The 21,773-nt window shown below is 42.0% G+C and overlaps 1 protein-coding gene across 2 annotated transcripts in view; it reads right to left on the bottom strand.

Annotated features, from left to right (window-relative positions):
* cdh13 (cadherin 13, H-cadherin (heart)) overlaps positions 1-21,773 on the bottom strand; it is a 382,609-nt gene that overhangs the window by 31,098 nt on the left and 329,738 nt on the right. For both annotated transcript variants that reach the window (XM_005734745.2, XM_005734746.2), the window contains exon 12: positions 8,698-8,840. In XM_005734745.2, the coding sequence (XP_005734802.1) occupies positions 8,698-8,840 (143 nt within the window). The remainder of the gene's footprint in view (positions 1-8,697; positions 8,841-21,773) is intronic.

The following is a 21,773-nucleotide window of genomic DNA, read 5'->3' as shown; positions in this document are numbered from 1 at the left end:
AGCAGTATTAATGACTAACCTCGTATTGTGGATGGATTATCTCAGTTGTTCTCCTGACTGAAGTTTGGTCCTTTTACAGCATCCTGCCATGCGATTGCATTTGTCTCGAACCATCGGGAACCGTCACGTTAACTTTCATCGAGTGGAAAAAAGTTAGCGTTCATCCTCCAGCTTCACTGTGTTTATGCTAGCATAGCTGTGTAGCTAGCTACCACGTAGCACATCATTATATAGCAGCTAGCCCAACTTCAGTAACCCTACAAACGTCACTGCTGTTTAGTTTCCTGTCTTCATTTATGTTGGAAGTGATAGCAGAGCTGTACGTTTGAATTTTTCAGAAATCTCTCAGTCAGAACATGCTATATCATGTTTAGGTGGAAGCTAGCAAGCTAACTTCCTGCTAACTTCTAACTCCGTTAAACTTCATTAATCCTGTTTTCATGGATGCCTGGATGTTAAACTTAATTGTTGCACCTGGTAAAACAGCAACGCTGATCATTTTATTAAAGATGAAAGAATTTAGACAGTTTGTAACTCTCAGTGTTCGTTTGACTTTGGGACCTGGAGCGGCGTTTGGGCACAGAAACGGGTAATGACGTCAGACTTGAGGACTTGATTTTTTACTCGCATGCGCGAGTGCGTGCACGCATACACACGTAGTGTAAATGATAAATTAGTGCATATTCATGTCACAGACTGTACATGAAGATGGTTCTGATGTAGTTGATACATTGATACAAATTTGCAAAGTGGACTCCACGGCTGGCCTCTGATCTTCGAGTCCAACCACAAACGCAAAAGCGAGAAATGGAAAATTAGAATGCTGAGTCTCACACCCCTAACTCATTTTTCATCGATTCGCTTTGAGTCAAGGAAATAACTTCAAAGCGTCATACAGTTATAATCATATAGCGCCTTGATTTCAGCTGGCAAAAGTATTTCATAGAAGGAGCAGGCGCCTCCTGCACTCGCACTGGTAAAACTAAAGGATACAGTCGCCTATCTGTTGTGTTTTTCCCGTTCTCTATCTTGCCACTGCTTAAATCCCAGACCTTGTTAAAACTCCCTTCAGATAACCCACTTCATTCTGTCCCATCACTCATCAGTCTCCTCAGGGCTTCGGCAAACACTATCACATGACATACTGCTAATCTGATTGGCTGATCAGAACTGTAAATGAAACCAGCCAGAACAAATTACAATAGGCACAAGTCATTAAGAGAGATGACTTGAGGGAGAGAAGCAGGGCTGGGGACAGGTGCATCGCTGCTAGTCTGGCAAATTACTTTCAGAATAGAGTTTGGGTTATCAGTTGCTGGCTATTATACACAGTGATTGGAGAAGGAGGGTAGTGATACAGCTTTAAGTGGGCTTACACTGCAAACTCTTTTTGTGCTAATTAAACACCAAAATTGCCCTCTTTGGGAGGTTTCTTGTTTGGTGTGCTCACAATTTATTTTTTCCCCTGTGTTAAGCTGCCAGATCAAAATGTAGTGCCTCTTCATCCAAAATGGGGAAAAAGCCCCAAAAACGTTAATTATTCAGGCAGTGAAACTCTAACTATTCAAAGCACTTAAACAACAACTATCTGAAATTAGAAGCAGCTGTTTTGTCAGCTGATGTGGAGCCTAGCCATTTTAATTTTTGTGATTTGCCTTCTAGCTTCTGTAGAAAGCAATAAAACCAAAATTAGTTACATATTCAAAAATAATGAAAGACTCTCCCTAACCTGCAGCCTTTACACCTGAACCTCATATACCTCATTAAAAATCTTTTTCCCAGGTCTTTGCAAGATGGGCTCCTTTCTGCACAGGGCACTGACAGTTGGAGATGCACGCATGCAAACAATATTATGAAATACCTGAAAAATATTTCAGGTATGTTGTTTTGGGGTTTGTTTGTTTTTCAGTCCTCCTCTGTTGCACTCTTGGTTAATGTCATGTGGCCATGAAAATAATCAATAACAGTCTGAGTATAAGCTACACTGTGACACACTCGCATGCAACATCCTGATGCCTTATTTCTGTCACAGTTTGCCATTGAACACATTTAGGATTAGGACTCAACCTTACTGTCATTACACACGTATAGATAGAGGGTAACAAAATATAGTTTGCATCTAATCAGAAGTGCAAAGAGCAGATTATATACAGATATGGGTGGAATAAAAGGTGGGAATAGTTATGTACAGATGATTTACAAAAGAGTATACAGATGTTTATAGTGCTATACAGACGGGCAGATATACAGATGTACTCAGAAGGTCCGCCCTTTGAGCTCTCTTCCAGTCTGGATGGCGGCGTGTCCTTGGGCAAGATGCTGAATTCCTATCCATGTGTGAGTTTACACCTCCCAGTAATCGTTTTCTATTTATTTACGGTGGATAGAGAAATGGAAATGGTGACGTAAATGTAATTTTTGCTTGTCTGCCAGTTTGCTCGGTAATCATTTTTGCAAAAACTAAAAGTAAAAGCAGTTAAATGAGCGTTTCTTCTGCAACTCATCACTCAAAGCACTTCACTGTACCGTACCAGCACATTCACAAACACTTTCATAGACTCTAGCTCGCACACTCTCTCACTGATAGGAATTCAGTATCTTGCCCAAGGACACGCCGCCATCCAGACTGGAAGAGACATCAAACGACGGACCTTCTGAGCACTGGATGACCTTCCACTTCAACTTTCCCTGGAAATTTTTATTTTATTTTATAAGAGTTAATGGTGAACAAGGATGTCAGTATGGTACTGAGATGTAGCGTGTTTTCTTCAGTAACTACTGAAGAAGTTAGATATTTTGAGCTAGTGATGAACCTAAAATCTTAAGATCATTAAAGCCATCATTAAAATTAAAAGACCCTCCAAACCATGCACAGCACGCTCACATCCTGATAGATAGATACACATAAACACTGAGATATGCAGATGGCGTGTTCGACTCTTCAGCAGCACTGACAGATTTCCTGTGTTGGTCCGATGACACGCTCTCCGACAGCCGCGTTTGCTTGATTCCATCTGACTTCATCTTTCATTATCTATCCGTTTCCATCTCCACTAACCACTCATCTCATTTCATTTGGATCCCTGCCATTAAAGCTACGGAAATGTGAGGGTGAGGAAGCGAGAGACCGTCGTTAAATTTTAATAATTCGGAATATACTCGGATTCAGCCTCGCCAATAGTTTCAGTGCTTATAAAATAAGTACCCAGAAAGTACTGTACTCAGACGGAGGCTCCCTTGCTGAGTGGGCTGGGCCATGTTTGTTTTGGTGTGTGCCAGACACAGCAAGAACTTCTGATCTGCGGATGAATCAGTATTCCAAGGACACGAGATAAGCAAGGCCAGATAACAGGCAATAACAGAGAAAGACATTTCTTCCCTGGCAAAGCCATACAAAGGCATTCTTTAATCACAGACACGACATGAGCCTGTTTACAAGGTGGAGACTTCCCCAATGGGTTCTGCTACAAGTCGAGGAATAAAAGACAAAGACACTCAGTAAAGGACAGACAGAGAGAGGGAGAGGGAGGTGCTACTGAAGCTCCAAGTGAGAAAGACACAGTGAGTATTTGGGGTTAATGAAGCAGCGCAGGAAGACAGAGGAGGCAACAGAAGGAAGGCGGCGTTGAGCTGCGATCTTCTTTACAGAGCGTATCCATTACACTGCCATTTCCTCGGGTCAAGTTGCCTTTATTCTGCACCCTGAACTCTTCCCTTACACGAGCATCACCTTTGCCTACTGCTGCACGGGGTCATCGTCGATTGGCTGGGTGAGAACATATTTCAAGAAGGTGGTTAACCTGCCTGCCTCTGTGGCTGTGACCATAAAGGGATTGATTGAAGAGCGGGAGCAAGGAAGCGCTTCCAGAATCCACATAATCAAGACTCAGTCAAGCGCACGTCATGAGGTCGCACGTTTTCTTTTAGAAATGTTCCTCCACCCCAAAAAAACTTCATTTCTTTGTCCTGTGTGTCTTTAATTTTCACCTTTCAATTTCCTCGCTGCTTTCTCTCATTTCCCTCCACGTTTCTCTCTCTCTTTTTTGGCTTCTTGACACCGAGTCTCCTGTTACTATATTTATCTTTCTATTAGACGCAGACTGCTCTTCAGCTCTCGCTTTCTCGACTGCACTATATTGGATCTTTTGAAAAGATGTCGCAGGCAGACATGCCTGATTTCTAGCTTTCACTATGCTCGTATCTCTTAACAGCCCTTCTGATCTTAATGACTTAATAATATTAAATAAAGACTCATCACAAATTAAATCACCAAATCAGCCTTAATAAGAGTTCTATTATGGATTAAAAACAGATCAGGAGAACTACAATACTTGGTTTTCCATAAACAATCATCTCCACGAGGTTACGTTTTTAGTCTGTTTGGTTGCATTTCTCTTCTATTGTCTGCCTGTTGATTTCAGGCCCAGTGCGCTGGCCTCACCACTGCCTCATCAGGCTTTATTATTTCCCTGCTGTTGTTTGAGGGACCCTGATCACAGCTGGCTCAAGACAAAACACGAGTCTATCTATCAGCATGTAGCCTGCCAGCCTGCTAACTATGTGCTTGCGACATGACAGACACTTAGCAGTAAAATCTCTGTATCTGGGCTTGCCCGGCCAGGGAAATTGCTCAGCCCATTATGGCAACGAGCTGCACACTGGTTCCCAACACTTAGTGTGGCAATGAGGCAGCACAGTGGGCAGCCAATGCACTCGAAAATGGACATATGCAGAGACACACAAAGGTGCACCTCTGCACACGTGCAGGCTGTCACTGCTACCACTGTTATTACTTTTTCTTTCAGAGAGATCACAGATTCACCTATTATGTATATGCACACACACACACACACACACGCGACTAAACACTATTACATTTTAAATCTGTCTGAGCACCAAAGGGTTTTAATCTGTGACCCATTAGAATTCAGCATCCCCTCTCTACTTTTGATTTAAACCAGAGGGGATGTGATGTGACTGTGATGAAGGCTGAGGCTCAGTCTGGCTGCATGTATGTGTGCAATACTTAATATTCCTGTAATTAACAAAGCTCTTTGACTATGTTGGAGTTGTCTAACTGTGGTGCAGGTACACGTGTGTGCACATAATATTTCAGTGTCTAAATGGAGGTCTCTCCTTAGTATATCCATGTGCTTAAACCAGCACCGCTCAGCCACTTTTCCCGTAACTTCAGGGTTTTTAATCGCAGGTTCAGTGGCAGTAAACACTGAAGATTGCGTGCGTGTGCTGGCGTGTTTCAGGCAACTGGGGCTTTGATAATGTATTCATGCCTCCCAATGACAAATGGCTGCCTCCAGGAGGCAGTTTAACATTTAAATGATGAGCAGCGGAAAACATCGAACCGCAACACACAGTAGTGAGGGGATACGCAGGTGCGGCGCAGGCCGGAGAGCCTCTGCATCAAGTACGACAAAGACATTAAAAAAACAACTTTAATCTGCCCACAAGAACTAATGCAAAGGAAAGGGAGGAGGGTAGGATGCGGGAACAGCTGGACTCCCAGCGGGGAATCAGAGAGCAGAGGAGAATTTGCTGGCCTGAAAAACAGAAGCTACTGATGAGAGTTTATATAAACAGCCCGTCAAGCCCTGCGCTCAGGTTGGAACAATAGCACTTCAAACAATATTGTCCTGCTCCATAGGCCTGCCAGGTGCTGCTGCACAGGCTAAACTCATCTGTGGCTTTTAAATTATTAACTGGGAATCAGAAACACGCCGTTAGAAACAATACAAGCTGCACAAACATGAATACAATGGTGAATAACTCACAAAGTGCACACACAGTGACGACTGCATGACCCTCAAAGATTACGACTTAACACATTATAAAGTGGCCAATGATTGGCTCGCTTCTTCTATAGGTGCAACTGATTAGTCTGGCAGCAGAGCGTAGCCTCCAGACCGCATTCAGCTGTTGCTAACTCTTCAGCTGATTGATTTTTAAATCAATGCCATCATCTTGGTTTCTTTGTAAATCTCTCATATCATATGTATGACTCTGTTCTTTCTTCCTCGAGCTGGACTTCAATCTGTCTCTGGGAATGGTGTGTTCGCACCATCATCCACCATCTGTTGCAACCCAGAGGGCTGCTGGAGTTGACCTGCCCTCATGCTGTTAACAGGAGCTACCGTCAATCTGCTGCTAACCATGCACAAAAAACACAAAACAAAATAACTGTAATAGCGTATATTCGTGGCAATTCTGAGTCCAGGTCAGGTCAGCCTAAAGTGGCTGTAAAACCACTATTTTCATCAATACTTTTAAAACTGATGCCTATACTTTCTTTAAACCTCTGTTATTTATTTCAGTAGATTTCTCTGCTATTGTATTTCTTGCACTTGTGTTTACAGACACTCCTGAAACAGGACTCGTCCTTTTTCTGTTAAACGCAGCCCTTCTGTCTTTCTGCTCCTCGTCCTCTGTAGGTGGATAGTATTCATTCGAGGTCTCTGCATATATATAAAGACAGAAAATGTAAGGGTCAATCGATATCCTGCTGGTAGGTATGACAGCCTATGACACAGGCTGGCTGTCATACAGTCATCATTGCGCTGATAGCTGTGGGGAAGGAACAGATTTGTCCAGTTGATGACACAGCGAGCAGAAAAAAGCGGAGGTGGCAGTCAAGCAGGTACGCATCAGTATTCTGAAATTTCTCGACCACGCACAGACAGTCGACAGAAATCGACGGTCGTTTTTTAAAAGACTGAGCTTGTTCTTGTCTCTGCAGACAGAATAGCAGCACAGGCTTTTTAGAGCCTAGACATACAGTACACAGAACAGGCACGTGTGTCAGGGGACGTCAGTGTGTCGGCCGTGAAACAATGTTGAAAAAATCCATGTAGGCATCCTTTAATGTAACTGTTATGAACTGTTGTTTAACATGTATGTTTACAGTTAAACGTCTCATCAGAAACTGCAATCACTCAGGAAAATAACACAAATAACACACACACACAAAAAAAAAAGGAAAATAACACATTATTCTGGTAAATCTTTGATTTTGTTAAATACTTGAAAATGTAATTACATTGTGATTGGCCTACGCTGCACTGTGTTAAATGCTAATTACCACCATATAACCATGTTAAGATACATAATTAATAGAATAACTGCTAATCACCAGCACCTTAGCAGTGCCAGTCCACTGTAACAACACTGATATTTAGCTCAGTGAGCTTATTTTAAGGGTTTTTTAAATATTAGAACCAGAGTCATGCCTGAGTTTTCTACAGAGCCCCGCAGGGGACATGGGAGAAAAAAAATTAAGACGGACTTTTGCTAGATCTTGCAAAACAAACTCGGGATCTCGCAAAAGTTTTAGCCGCATTCTTCGGCCTTCGACCTCCTGTTAGCTCGAAGCTAACGTAGTTTTCTGTTTGCATTGACAAGAAAGAATTATACAAAAAGGAAAACTGATGAAAGACTTGGTAAACTCGACTACATATGCAGTAATTCATGGTCCCAAAAAAGTATATAAATGTACCTTTTAGGATGATTTTCATGAGCATGAACATATAATATAAACCAAAAGGCTCGGAATATTTCATTTTATATGTAATGAATATAAAACACATGAAAATGTTCCTCTTTCTTGTGCACAGAGCTTTTATATCAGCCCTAATGTCATCTCACAATGTAACAGGATCTAAAGCGATGCATACGTCACTCTGCAGGCAGTGTCTACGTGCACACAGTAACTACAAACGGAGTTTTAGAGGCCTCGTATGCTCAGACCTTTCTCTGTTAAAAGGCACTTTTCAAAGCTGATGGGAATTTAACTTAAAAACACATCTGAGGTTACATGCTAACAATGTCAGTTCCACTGAAGACTTTGCAATAACTTCCTGCATTCATCCATCCTTTGCCGGCTTTACCACAGATCTTACTCTTTCACCTGGCTGAGTCCACTCTCCATTTCTCTTCTTTTCCACCTATTCGTCACACACTTCCCCTGCTCTATATCTTTTTCTTGTTATCTGCTCTTATGTCCCTTCCTTTTCTTCTTTTCTTGACCCTTCCACCCCCTTCTAGCTTCTCCTCCTGCCCCATCATTACTCCTCTTTCAGCACTCATCTTTCTAAGGCTACCGAATTCCCCAGCACAACAGTGCCATTCTGCTGCCTACTAATAGAATCCCTCAGTTCCTCTAATGGATCTGTCAGAATCTCCCGAGCACAGGAGACCAGATGGATTGATAGGGGAAGGTAGAGAGACAGAGGAAGGGGGACAAAGAGACAGAGACACAGAGAGATGATGAGACAGAGTGGGAAGCGAAGAGAAAAAAAGCGAAATGCGCCAAAGCTCCCGACACTTTCATCTGTGCTTTGGAAAGTCTCAAAGCAGCAGCTCGGCTGACACTGCCAAGCAGCCGCCATATGGTCCAATAGACGCAGGAGCACCACATAAGGCCGTCCTATTGTCACCATGGGAAAAATGACACTTTGACTGTTGCCAGGTAAAGTCAAGAGTGCTCAGTAGTTACAAAGGCGGCTCTGTTTCTACTTTTCATGTCTGAACTGACACTCATCACCCATGAAAAGTTCTTTGTACAATGAAAACGAGAATAAAAGTTTCCACAGTGGATAAACCCGACTGCTTACATTTCAAGTATTTCTAAAAATAGATCCTATCTAGATTATATATGAGTTTTACTCAGATTGCAGTGCAACTCACCGTTATCGGTGGCGATGAAGACGGCTGTGTATTTGTTGTCGTAGACATAAGGAGACTCGCGATCCAGCGAGGCTGAGGTGTTGACAGTTGCTCTGACTGGGTTCACACTCAGCCAGCCCGCAGGGTCCTGCAGAACAGCATACCTGTAAGAAAACAACGAGACCACGTGAGACACCTCATCGCATCAACTATCGTCCAGGATGCTGTCAGTCGATTCTATATTAGAAAAAATCAAACAGCAGTGCACTGCAGTTTGATTTGATCGTACCATTTGAAAAGATCCCAAACAGAGCTGAGGTCTGAAGATGATGAGGACCTCTCTCCAAATCTGGTGGGCGAGCGGCCAAGCCTGCATCGCTTTGAAAATGAGCCTGAGAGCAGATCACGACCTTGCTAATGCGGCCACTCAATCGGCCACTGATGGCTGCTCGATGGTGATTGCAAGGGGCTCTCATCTGCGCTACAGTAACATTACATGTGATTGATTTAAGAACTATGGATGAATATATATATATTTTATGTGTGTGTGTGTGTGTGTACAAAACTTTTAGCTGCCTCTGCTGTTTTCGTGCATGTATTATTTGACATATGGTGCATCCTGTACTGCACACACACATGAATGTGCAGACTTTCTTCAACACAAGGTCGCTCTTTGCCAGAGTGCTCAGCAGTAGACAAATTGTCTTTCAAATGGAGCTCTACAGCTAACAGAGCGCGACAAAGCCTTAGGAAATGGCTTTGCAATCAACCTCTGCTCACACCTTTCCCCCTCCCACTCTCGTTCCCAGCGATTACTACTGTTAACAAACACATATGTTTCATTGCAACAAAATGCTACTAATAATGACGCTTCTATCATTGTAAATGCTCCTTTTCTGCCTGGACACACACACACACACACACACACACACACACACACACACACACACACACACACACGCTTGTTAAACACACTGAAGAGCCACATGATTCATTAGGCCAACTTCTCCACTGTTACAGAGCTGGGCTGACAGGTTATTAACCTCCATATGTCTCTCTCGCCGTCACCGACTGCAGTTTTAGACACATGCTCTGGTTTGTGTCTTGCATCAGTTTTTCATCATCGCTGCATTGCGACAGTGAAATGCACACACGTGAACATGTACACAACAATGTCGGGAGGGTATTTGTTGTTAAACGTATAAGCATTTTTGCACAGCTGCCTGCCTAGTGCGATGACATCAGTCACATTATCGGATAGAAATAATGTGACTGATGTCACATTATTTCTATTATTTCTATTATTGGATAGAAATGGCAAAAAAGTGTGAATTTGGTAGAGAAGAAGTTAAAGTTTTACTGAGAAGCAACTGAGCTCGTGAAAATCACCAAAACATCCACAGTAACGTGCTCAGAGTCATCAAGATCGATTCTCTGTGATCTTTCATACCTGCTACCCGATTGGAATAAAACAAAAATTCCTCACTTGGTAAACTAACGGATATTTTCATTCAACACGCAGAAACACATTTATTCCAGAGCTGGGACCCCAGGAAGCCCTTTTAAATGTGCGCTGCTACACAAACACTTGGTGTAAAGTGTGACGGTACTATGTTTCTTCCTACAGGAGGAGCTCTAAAGGACTGTAATGATATTGTCTGCTTTAGTGCAGGCTCAAAGGTAACCACCAAATGAGTCAGAGCCATTGTTTTTTCCTCTCTGTGCAAACATGGGGACAGTCCATTAGAGCCCTTTAAAGGGCAAATTAGAAAGACATTAAAAAGCCATTAGGAATATTCATATCTGCTTCAACGTGTTTATCTCCAAAACCAGAAAAGGTCCAAACAAATCAGTCAACAAACGAGACAGACCACACACACAACGCTGCACGTGTCCTCATTTAGCTCAGCGCGCACACACACACTTCAACATAAGGTAAAACACACAGTTTAAAGCAAAAATGACCTATAGATGCACAACATCCTGCGTTTATTGTGAAATAACTTCTAGGACAGCAAGGTGATTTGTTCAGATTTCACTAGAGTTGCAGAAAGTAAAGCATCAATAGGTCCACAGTGTGACTCTTTCTGCTGCACCCTCAGGGGCTTCTCTGACCTGCTATGGCTTTGGGAATGTTTCGGTGAGGAATCGTCCTTCGCTGTAAGAGCGCACACAGGTTGGGATGTTAGGAGTCGGCTGCAATTGTCCGATTGTCCTACTAGAAGCGATCCAGGGCCGGACACACGAAAGACAATCAGACTACAAGGGGTTTAAAAAGTGAGTCATCCATAAAATATGCGTATGGTAGCAATCATAAGACAAGCTGGCTTTTGAAATCTAAAATGTCTTAAACAATACACAACAAAAAAGTTTGACAGCTCTTCCCTAAATCCTAATCTGAAGTTAGAGATCCACTGTCGCTGCGGTGAACGTGTGAGAGATGAGCTCTTTCGAAAAGTCCGATGTGAGATGTGAGCCAGGATCCTCAGTTTTCCCAGACAACTCAAAGCGTTACGGAAGCGCGGAGGGGGGAGAAAGAGGATTGCCACCCACTTGTAATCCAGTTACAACAGGAGCAAAATGCTGGCATACATTGTGTGCATCTGTGATTATGTTTGTGTCAATAGCAGGTGTGGGTGGGATACACAGAATAAGAGAGACAATTTGCAATAAGAGCTAATTTAGAGAGAAGATGAAAGCTGACTCGCAAGTGCTCTGAAAGAACATCGTTTGCATAAATTCAGGTTGTTTCTCTTGTTTCTTTTAGACTTAAGTAGCCTAAGAAATGTTGCTGGCACCAGTTCTGAGTAATTTAGTCTAGTTGTTCGTGTAAATCCCTTTTTTAAATACACATGAGGTTTTGGGGTCCGTTTTCCAAGCAAGGTTATAAATGCATATTCTCTGAATTAGACCCAGTATTACGCAAATATTGAGATTATTATGTTTTCAACTCATTTTGTTGGCCATATAAACACAAGCATATCCATACAATTTACAGGTAACTAAAAACATGTAATAGAGGATTAAACTATTAACAACATAGGCTGATAATTCTGCATTAAAACGAAACAAAACAACACTGAAAAAGCCGACTGGCGTAACTGGTTCTATGAGTATACTTGCTCAGTATCAACACTTGTTTAAATATCTCATGATTACTTGCTCATGTAAGCATTTTTGAAGTTAGGAAGGCAAATCTGAACTTTTACAACATAAAGCATGCATCGGAAGGCTCCATGTTTTTTTCTTTGCAAAGAATAAGTAATTATATGGAAGTAGGGTGATGTTGGTAGAACAGAGCTGGGTGTAAGATGCCTGTCCTGGTCCCCTGTGAACATTCAAACTATAGTTACACATAAAACAAACCCTTTTGTAGCCTGAATAGGTTCTCTAGCGATTTAGTACTTCACTTGCAAAAAGTTGCAGAACTCGTGCAGGCAGACGGAAAAAACAGCAGTGATTTTAGTCCCTGATGTGTGAAGTTTCAAGAACCTTAATCTACATTTTTACTCCAACTAAAAGCATTTTTGTTGGTCTTTTCCTGTTTCCTAAGTAAGTGTCCTAAATCAGACAAAGGGAAGCTCCCTTTAAACCCCGTGAGGATATCACACAACAGTTTTCACAGGTTTAGTAGTATGGCTTTAATAATTCAATCCCATTTTATTTATACAGCACCAAATCTTTATATTGTAAGGTCGACTCTACAATAATACATACAGAGAAAAACCTATGACCTATGAGCCCCTATGAGCAAACACTTTGGTGACAGTGGGAAGGAAAAACTCCCTTGTAACAGGAAGAAACCTCCGGCAGAACCAGGCTCAGGGAGGGGCGGGGCCATCTGCAGAGAGTACTATTAACACATAGTGAGTGAAGAAGAAACACCCAGTGCATCATGGGAATCCGCAGCAGCCTACACCTATTGCAGGATAACTAAGGGAGGATTCAGGGTCACGGGGTGCAGTAGTATGCCTTTAATAATGAGTTTGACCGCTCCTTAATTTAAAGTTTCCTAAACTTTAAACAACATTAACTGCTTGCCACCCAGGGACAAAACTCCATAACGAGTTAGTCACAATTGGACATGGTGACCTTTTACCCCACTATCCCCCCACTGAGGGAAACCTCTGCTGTTTCGCAGCTAAATATCTTCACCAACTTTGAAGCTAACTTTGTTTCTCTGCCATTTTATGCAGCGCTTATGAGAGATTGTTTACTGAAAACAGCTGCCTGCTCTACTGAGACTAAAAGATTAGATTAGAATCCACATGAAACTCTCAAAGCATACGCTGAATTCATCTGTTTCCCCTTAAAGCTGAGACTGTTTTCCTGCTGAGCCTGTGTTGGTTTTACAGTAACGTAATGAATATCTAGGCTCTCTCCTCCCTTTGTAGAATGTGCACCACTGTCATTTAGGATATTCTTATAATTTCTGTTCTTATGACTGTTTTATTTGAAAAAACAACAACATTGCTTTCATACATAGAAAGCATTTCATTTTACTTCAGTTTTCTGCCTTTTTTCTTCATCGCCTGCATTTAAACAGCCAATCGCTCTCTAGCAGAACACTTCCCATTTACTAGATTAGCTTCGTATTCCTGGCATTGAAGTTTCAGCCCTTCCTGCTTTTAATCCATTGAGTTCTACGTCTTTTTAGTTTAACCCTTACATACTCTTCATATTCTACACCCTCACAGTATGGTTCAACAATTCCTTCATAATACATCTCAACAAATTTTGAAGTACTGATCAATTCAGGATTAAAACTATCTGACATAAAAAAAAGGATAATTATTCATTAATCAGTGTTTCACAAAATAGGGAAGTCGATATTTGAGGTAAAACATGTTTCTGCAGAAAACATCTGCTTTCACAAATTTAGATTTTGAGAGTGAAACTGCCAGGAGCATCCGAAGCTGCTGGGATTCATTATACAAACATTATTACAGCCATGAAACGCTGCCTTTAGTTCTGTATCATCCTCAGAACGATCATTCATAATTATAATGAGAATCTCCATATTAATTAACACTTGGAGCCTAAAACTTGATTACTGCAAATTAGTATATGTACTTAAAGTGACGGCAGGAAACAGGAGCATCACGGTGGTAGCACTGTTGCCTCACTGCAAGAAGGTCCTGAGTTCAATTCCACCATCAGGCTGCATGTACTCCCATGTTTGCTTCCTGCACATGTGTTAGCCCTGTCCAGGGTGTACCTGCCTCTTGCCCTAAGACAAGCCTAAGATAGGCTCCAGCGATCCGGAAAGAGGATGGATGGAAACATGTGTGTCTGTATTTCCCACACTGGCATCTCAGGTGATTTTATAATTGTATAATCCACCAGAAGTCTTTCAACTGTGAGGTGACAATGCTAGCCACTAAATTAACAAAAGCAACAACAACAACAACAATAATAATGATAATATGCTGAGGAGCTATTTGAAGAAAAAAATAAATAAAGCAATACAGAAAAAAACAAGACAATTTAAAAACTGATAGAACCAGTAAAAACTGGCATGGAATTACGACACATAGGATCAGGAACAAGTGGATCTTTAACTTAGCTTTAAAACCCTCCACACAGCATGCCTGCCTAATATCTTCAGGGAGGTTGTTCCACAAAAATGGGGCACGAAAGGAAAAAGCACGCGCCCTCATAGTCTTTTTTCTCTATACAATTGTTGTGAAAACTCACCACATTTTAGACTAAATGGGTGAACTTTAGTGAAATGTTCCTGCGGTCAGATCCAATCGGGTCAAATTTGCCTCACACTGGTTGTAAGGGTTAAAGTCGTTGTTGCATATTCTTCTGTGTTCAGATAATCTAAGGACTGTCTTTGAGCAGGTGATGAAAAAAACATGCTAATATGCTCATGCCAGTGTTTATTCAGTCATCTTTTTTCATCCTTACATGGTAATTTGTTTACTTCCTTGAATAATCAAATAAACTACTCACCTGTATCAGAGCGATGCAGGCGTCATTCATATTCAGAGGTCTGAGCTGTTCAAAGACACATAATGAATCCAGGTAGGGGCGGCGGAAAGGCTGGAAGCTAAAATACTGTTTTCCTGATGAAAATGCCCAACAGTAAGAAGAAGATAGCGATGCATAATGAGACACAGATCAGAGTCAAATAACACAATATATGGTTCCCAGGTGATCTCATGGGTCTTTAAAGTATAATGATAAGGCTATGTGAGGAAAAGGGAAATGCATCCAATTTAAATATTTAAACTCTTGCAGGATGTGTGCACGTGGAGAGGAGAGGGTCACGCACCTCTGCTTTACTGGGTCGCTCGATAAACTGACCATTTTGCACTCCTGCGATACTCTGTTACGACTCTGACTTCAGTGTTTGCAACCATCACAGCCAATTTTAATTTCTCATGCACAACACACGAGCACAGTTTCAGTTTTGTGCACTGCAACTTAGATGGATGTATAGTAATACACTCGGCTGGCAATGACAGCATTTCACAGTAAACACTATTATGCACTTGTCTCATTCGTTTGTTTCCATCTTCTTCTTCCTGTCTGGACTCTGAGCTGGCACTAACTTTAGCTCACTGTCTTTATCTGTCTCTCTATCATTTTCTTCTTTCTCCTCTGCCAACGAGACCTTCTTCTGATTTGAGTCTAACTTACTGTGAGAATGGAGACGGCACAGAGCCAATGCTAATAGTCTGTTTCTATCTGAGAGCCGCTGAGTATGTGTGCGAGCGACCGATATGAGAACATCAATCAAGGGAAGCAGTAGAACTAGAGGTTGTTCCGGCTTGCGTTTGGCTACGGCAACTGTACGCTTCATCCAAATCTGCGGTTTTGCAAAGCGAGAGGAGAAGGAAAGAAAAAGGGAAGGTGAGATAAGAAGAGGGATCAAGGATGGCGATAAGACGGGGACACGTGAGACCGAAACTGTGTGTAAGTGCATCAGGAAAACAAATTCTCGCCCTTCTGGATTGCTGGCTCTGTTGCTTCTGCAATGGTGATCTGGGACGAGTCAGACAACTATGGCTATAACCAAAGATCTCAATAAATTCCAATTCAGGTAAGAACTGTGACCCAGCACCACCAGTCTGGCCCCAACCTGTTGGGCTTCTGACACTACCCTGTTGTTGGACCTTCAAATCTTCAGAGACGGCACTAACACGGATTAACCTTCTGTGCTGGTCTGCATGCTGGTGAGGCATTTAAGCAAAGTTTATACAGACATCACTGTGTATGACATCTGCAGACTTCCTGACCATTTGGGACAAAAACAGAGCAAAACAATAAAACAGATCTGTGAAAACCGGACTCTGCATTATGCATGGATATACTCTGCCTTGGCCTGAAGTATATGCATGGACTCCAGAGCTCTGTCACAGTTGCTTTATCTGTAAATCCACTAGAAATTTGCATTCCTCCTACAAGCTTTGTTGTATGTAGAGGCCGATTTATGTGAATACTGAATTTCTAACATTCTGATGGGAAAAAAAGTTCGTGTGTAGTTTTCAGTTCAGTTCATTTTTATTTCAAACATATACATTCACCAACATTTCATAACATCATTCCATGCAGTTGTTTTGCCTTGCCTTATATATTATTTGCACTGTTTTAAACTTCACCAGATCCTGGCTTGTGTCTTAATAGAGAGTTCATTTGTGTGAGCCCTATACCCCTCATGATTTATTAATCTAATAGCCCTTTTCTGCATTATGATTATAGTCTGAATATCACTTTTATATGCATTGCAGTTTAGTAACTAAATAACACCTAATCTTGTAGAATACACCCATTTAGTGCTGTGGTAGCGGATATAACGCCTGGACGATGGATCAGCACAACAGGTATTTATGGTGGGACTCACCTAAATCCCTTTGTGTAAAGCATAAATCCAGTTTGAACACTGTGCTGAAGAGCTGCTTGAAGCTGCTTGAAGCTGTGAGGACAGTTGGGTGAAGGTTTGTCCTGCTTTCATTTGATTTCTCAGGTTACTTTAAAAATGTGGATACAGGCCATTTAGTCACAAAGCATTACACATCGAGTGTTGAACTGACCTGATTTATTGTAAGTGAAACCAGAGTTCAACAAACATTTGCATTACTTTTAATGAGATATATTAAATTTCCTTTTAACATTTCTTTGAGACACAAGGACGGAGCGAGAGAGCGAGAGAGGGAATTTGGCTTTGGAGCCATTGTTCTCAAAACATGAGTGATTTCTTTGGGGTCGCCTACAGAGACCTCGGTCAGTCGCTGCGAGCTGGATTTCAACTCTAAACTGAGCTGAGCTGCCCAGTTTTGGCCAACTACTGCTCTAGGCCATGTGAACAAATTACCCATGTCACACCTGTTCATATTTCTGCTCTGTATCAGCACAGTGCAGCGGGTCCATGCAGAGGAAATGAATGTGGCAGGACCAGAGAAAAGCTGGCATGTGTCGCATCAATCAAACAGATTCAGCTTTGTCTTTGCGTGTGTGAGCAAAGCAACTTGGTGTAAAAGGTGAGAAGGTGTTTCTTTTTAGGATGTGGTGAGAAGTTTCATTGGCAGTCGTGAGAAACCGTCTCGAGTGAAAACATAGAAAGCTACTGCATCGTGGAACATCTGTGAGTATCACCCATTTACTGTTGTGGATATTATTTTTACTTTTACACTAGCAAAAGCTACTGATCACCAGTGTTGGTCAAGTTACTTGAAAAAAGTAATCAGTAACTAATTACTGATTACTTCCCCAAAAAAGTAATCCCGTTACTTTACTGATTACTTATTTTCAAAAGTAATTAATTACTTAGTTACTTTTTAAAAACACGATTTACAACCTGAAGAGGTGATAAAGCGATAGATCTTTCAGCCCAATTCTACTTTTTCTGCATAATCCATCATACAAAATGTAATCAAATGGAAAAGTCTCTTTTTAAAACTTGTTTTATTAGTTTTAATCTTTTAACTTTATGCATCAAGCAAAAATTTAATTATCTGCAACATTCTCTGACTGGAAGAAATTTGTTTAACATTTAAACCTATTTTCTGCAGATTCCAGAACATAAAATAAAATATTTTTTGTGTTTACACTCAGTCTTTCAAATAGATGCAAGTAAAACACAGCAGAAAACTAGAAAAATTTGCATTTCCTGCGAAAATGCTGTGTGGATGCCTTAACGCTGAATATGTCTGCTGAAAAAAGCTGAAAAAGTTGAAAAAAAATGTTGCCCTGAGCAGGATTCGAACCTGGCCCTTCTGGTACTCAAGGCAGGTACTCATCTCACTGCGCCAAACTCTTTCTCGCAGAGAAGAGGTGGAGAGACTGACAATTGTGCTGGAATGAGCAGAAGAGGCTGAGTATTGTGCTGATAAGGCACTACCCAAAAGGCGCCACAAGAGGGCACTCCAACACAAGAGATGACATAGAAGCTGCTGAGAATAGTGTGGATGCCTAAGGCATCCACACAATAAATAAAGTCAAAGACTCAGCGGTCCTGTTGCTCTATTTTCACCTGTAAAGCAGGAGTGTGGTAGGCGGAGGTTTACCCTGGTGCAGGTGTGCCGCGGTCAGTGGAAGAATCCGCGAGTTTCTCTGTGAGTTTCCCATTACCTCGTAGCTACTTGGTGCTTGTTGGAGGTTTAGGGGTTTTTTCGCTGTAAAAAGAAGTTTTCTTCCCACGCACAACGGACACTAATGTTTTTGTCACTTTTTATGGAATCAAACTCAAAGTAAGGTCAGTACTTCCACGCTTTAAACGCTGCACGCTCATACTCTCTCTGCACTCGATATATGATCCATTGTTGATCTGCACACAGCTGTTGTCACGAACGTCGCACTCGCTTACGTCACTGTCATGAGACATTCTCGCAAAAGATCACAGTTTCAGTAACGCAGTAACGCAGCGTTCCTACGGGAAAGTAACTGTAATCTAATTACCGTTTTTGCAATAGTAATCCCTTACTTTACTTGTTACTTGAAAAAAGTAATCGGATTACAGTAATGCGTTACTGCCCATCTCTGCTGATCACCACTGATAAATTAAACGTGTTCGATGTGACAACAACTTGATGAAAGCAGTTCAGCACAGATGGACAAAGAACAAAACAGATCTCATTGTTGAAGTAAACGGAGCCACTCTTCGTCTTTCATTACATGCTTTTTTGCTCTGCCTTTTCCCGGTGTGGCTGCAGATCCAGGAACACTGAATCCTGGCTTAAATCAGACCCAGCAAGTATGTGACTGAATATGAATACTCAGCCTACCTCTGACTTTCCCTTTGCAGAACCAGAAAAGCATCAAAGCTTTTTTTCCAGCCCGCTCACTGCCGTCTGCTGTGAGCCAGGTGAAGTCTCGAGGAGGCTCTGTGCCAGTTCCACTGAACAACTGCAGACGCTCCACAGAGTATACTGAACAAAGGCCCACTGTGTCGATTTAACAGCAACAGCAGAGTGTGCGCAGAGAGATGGTGGCCTGAAACTCGAAGAATGAACAGTTTGCATTGTCATTATTAAGCAGGAACAGAGCAAAGTGCAAAACACAGCCCAAACCGGTGACGCGCACACGTGCGGCCGAACGTACGCATCGAGCAAGAAAATATTATTATCATAATAAGGTGCAAAATAGCAGCTCTTTGCATCAGTTGAAAAGCATAAACCTGTAATTACCAGGAAGAAAAGCAATTTACTCCTGCTTCACACTCTCTGCTTTCTCCTCTTGGCATCTTTTAGGATTGTTTTAATTATTTGCTGGCACACTGAGAGTATGAAAGCCTCTCCCTGCCCCTGATCCTGTTTCTCTCTTTTAACACTCGTTTACTTTACTCAGCTGCAAGAAATGAGAACCAAATTCCAAACAGCTGATTAGCCTGTAATCAGTCCCTTCACATCCCAGGACGCAAGCAAGAGAGAGAGGAAAATGGAGGAGACTGCATGACTCAGCCCGTTTTGCTCAGCAGAGTGACATGAAAATGAAAAACCGGCAGCTTGCATCCTTGAAAGTTTTTCTTCAGCCTTAAATCAGCAGAGTAACGGGCTAACCTTACACTGTGGTTGATTTCATTCACTGTGAGCACGACACCGGTTCAGTTTCTTATTACTGAGATTCCCATCTCCTCATTTCGCACCACTTAGATATTTATTTAAGCTGCACACACTCAGACAATTAGACTAGTGGGGAGTACATTTTCAAGCATTTCTATGAGAGGTGCTTTCCTGTTGATTCGTCCTTCCTCTGAGACCCTTACTCCTTCCTCTCCGTGTTCCCGTGGGTGCTTTTAGTCACACCACATGAGAAAGGTTGGTTGTTGTATTGGTTTGCAAGTTAAACTGGGACAGAAATGTTGTCCATCTTAATTAAATTGTCATTTGGCATCACTGTGTGAGTCTACACACTAACTATCATACTCACACCGACCTGCATATAGAAACATTTCTTCAACCATTTGAGAATTTACAGTAGCTAGGGGCTGTTTCCTAAAGAACACTGGTAGATATGCACTCACCTGCCACTTTATTAGGTACATCTTGTTAGTACTGAGTTTGCCTTGAGAACTGCCTTCATTTATTGGGGCATAAATTCAACAAGGTCAACATTTCTCAGAGGTTTTGGTCCATATTGACATGATGGTGTTACACAGTTGCTTCAGATTTGTTGACTCTACAGCCAAGATGCAAATTTACTGCTCTACCAATGCCAAATGTTTACTATCGATTGGACTGAGATGTGGTGACTGTGGAGACTGTTTGTGTGCAGTGAACTCAGCTCACATCATTTCAAACTGGTTTCTTGAACATGACAGTATGTGACAGCACGTCATCAGAACATGTGTACAATGTGGTCATAAAGGGACTGACAGCAACACTCGGGTAGGCTGTGCCATTTAAAACAGTTGGTACTAAAGGGTCCAATGTGTAGCGAGAAGATTTCCCCCCACACCTGAACCAGCCTGAAGCACTGGTAAAAGGACGGATTCATGCTTTCATGTTGCTCAAATCCCGATCCTCCCATCGGAAAGTCACAGTGCCGAGACTCATCAGCATCTTCCAGTCTTCTATTGTCCAGTTGGGGTTAGTCAAATGCAAGCTGCTTTTATAGCTGAGTTACGGTTGCCTTCCTATCAGCTTGAACCAGTCTGACTATTCTGTTCTTACATTTTCTCTTGCTGGATACGATGTGGTCGTGTGGGAAGATCCCAGACTAGCCTGTCTGGCACCAAAAGCCATGCCATGCTCAAAGGCACAAAAAACCTTTCATGGCCTTTATGCTCAGTTTGAACTTCAGCAGTTGGTCGTCCCGACCACGTCTACAAGTCGATATGGTTGTGTTGCATTATTTACATTATTAAGCATTCGACTGTAATGCCTGTTTGTTTTTACGAGATCCAAAGAAAGTGAAGACAAGTTGTTACGACTGCTGTCGTAATCTTGTCTCTCGTATGCAAATTTAAGCGTGCAGGTGCTTTTCCATCATAGGTGGATCCAGGAGACGGTTCCTGCGGATTGGCTACCTACCTGGAGACAACGTACTTGATGTTTTTGTTAGTTAGGGAGGTAAGTTTCTGTCATTTGGTTTAATTCTTTTTGTAGGTAAGTTTAGATAGGCTCCTTTTGTTTGTTGTTTTGGCATTAGGTCCACCCCGAAGTTATAGCCCGCTCCTTCTTTTGTGTTAAATCATCTCATTGTACAGAATTCTTATCAAATTGTGTGAACTGTGTGCTGCTTGGACTCGAGGAGGGATCACAATTATGTTATGGTCTGGCCACCCCTACACGAGCCATAATGTTAAAGCGAATTGGTAAATGTTGTCATTTTTATGCTTACCATCTCTACATTGTTTCTCTGTGTTGTCCCCTCCCCAGCCTCTCGAGGTTCTGGGGGGGCTGTCGTGTTTTATCACAAGCACATCCTTGTGAAGGTTTGTTTGATGCTTGATAAGCTTCCTGCCCTTTTTATGGCTTTACTGTGTTGTTTATGGTGAACCAATACAGGAATTGAACCTGTGGGGGAGATTACCCCTTTTATGACCAGGATGTTGTTAGAAACAGTTGTGATCAGGAAGTCACACACACACACACACACACACACACACACACACACACACACACACACACACACACACACACACACAC

Source organism: Pundamilia nyererei, unplaced genomic scaffold (assembly GCF_000239375.1).
Source record: "Pundamilia nyererei isolate P.nyererei 1_Seehausen unplaced genomic scaffold, PunNye1.0 scaffold00060, whole genome shotgun sequence".
In the NCBI taxonomy this organism is placed as follows: domain Eukaryota; kingdom Metazoa; phylum Chordata; class Actinopteri; order Cichliformes; family Cichlidae; genus Pundamilia; species Pundamilia nyererei.
Note: the sequence above shows the minus strand (reverse complement) of the source record. Positions and strands in the feature narration are given on the sequence as shown.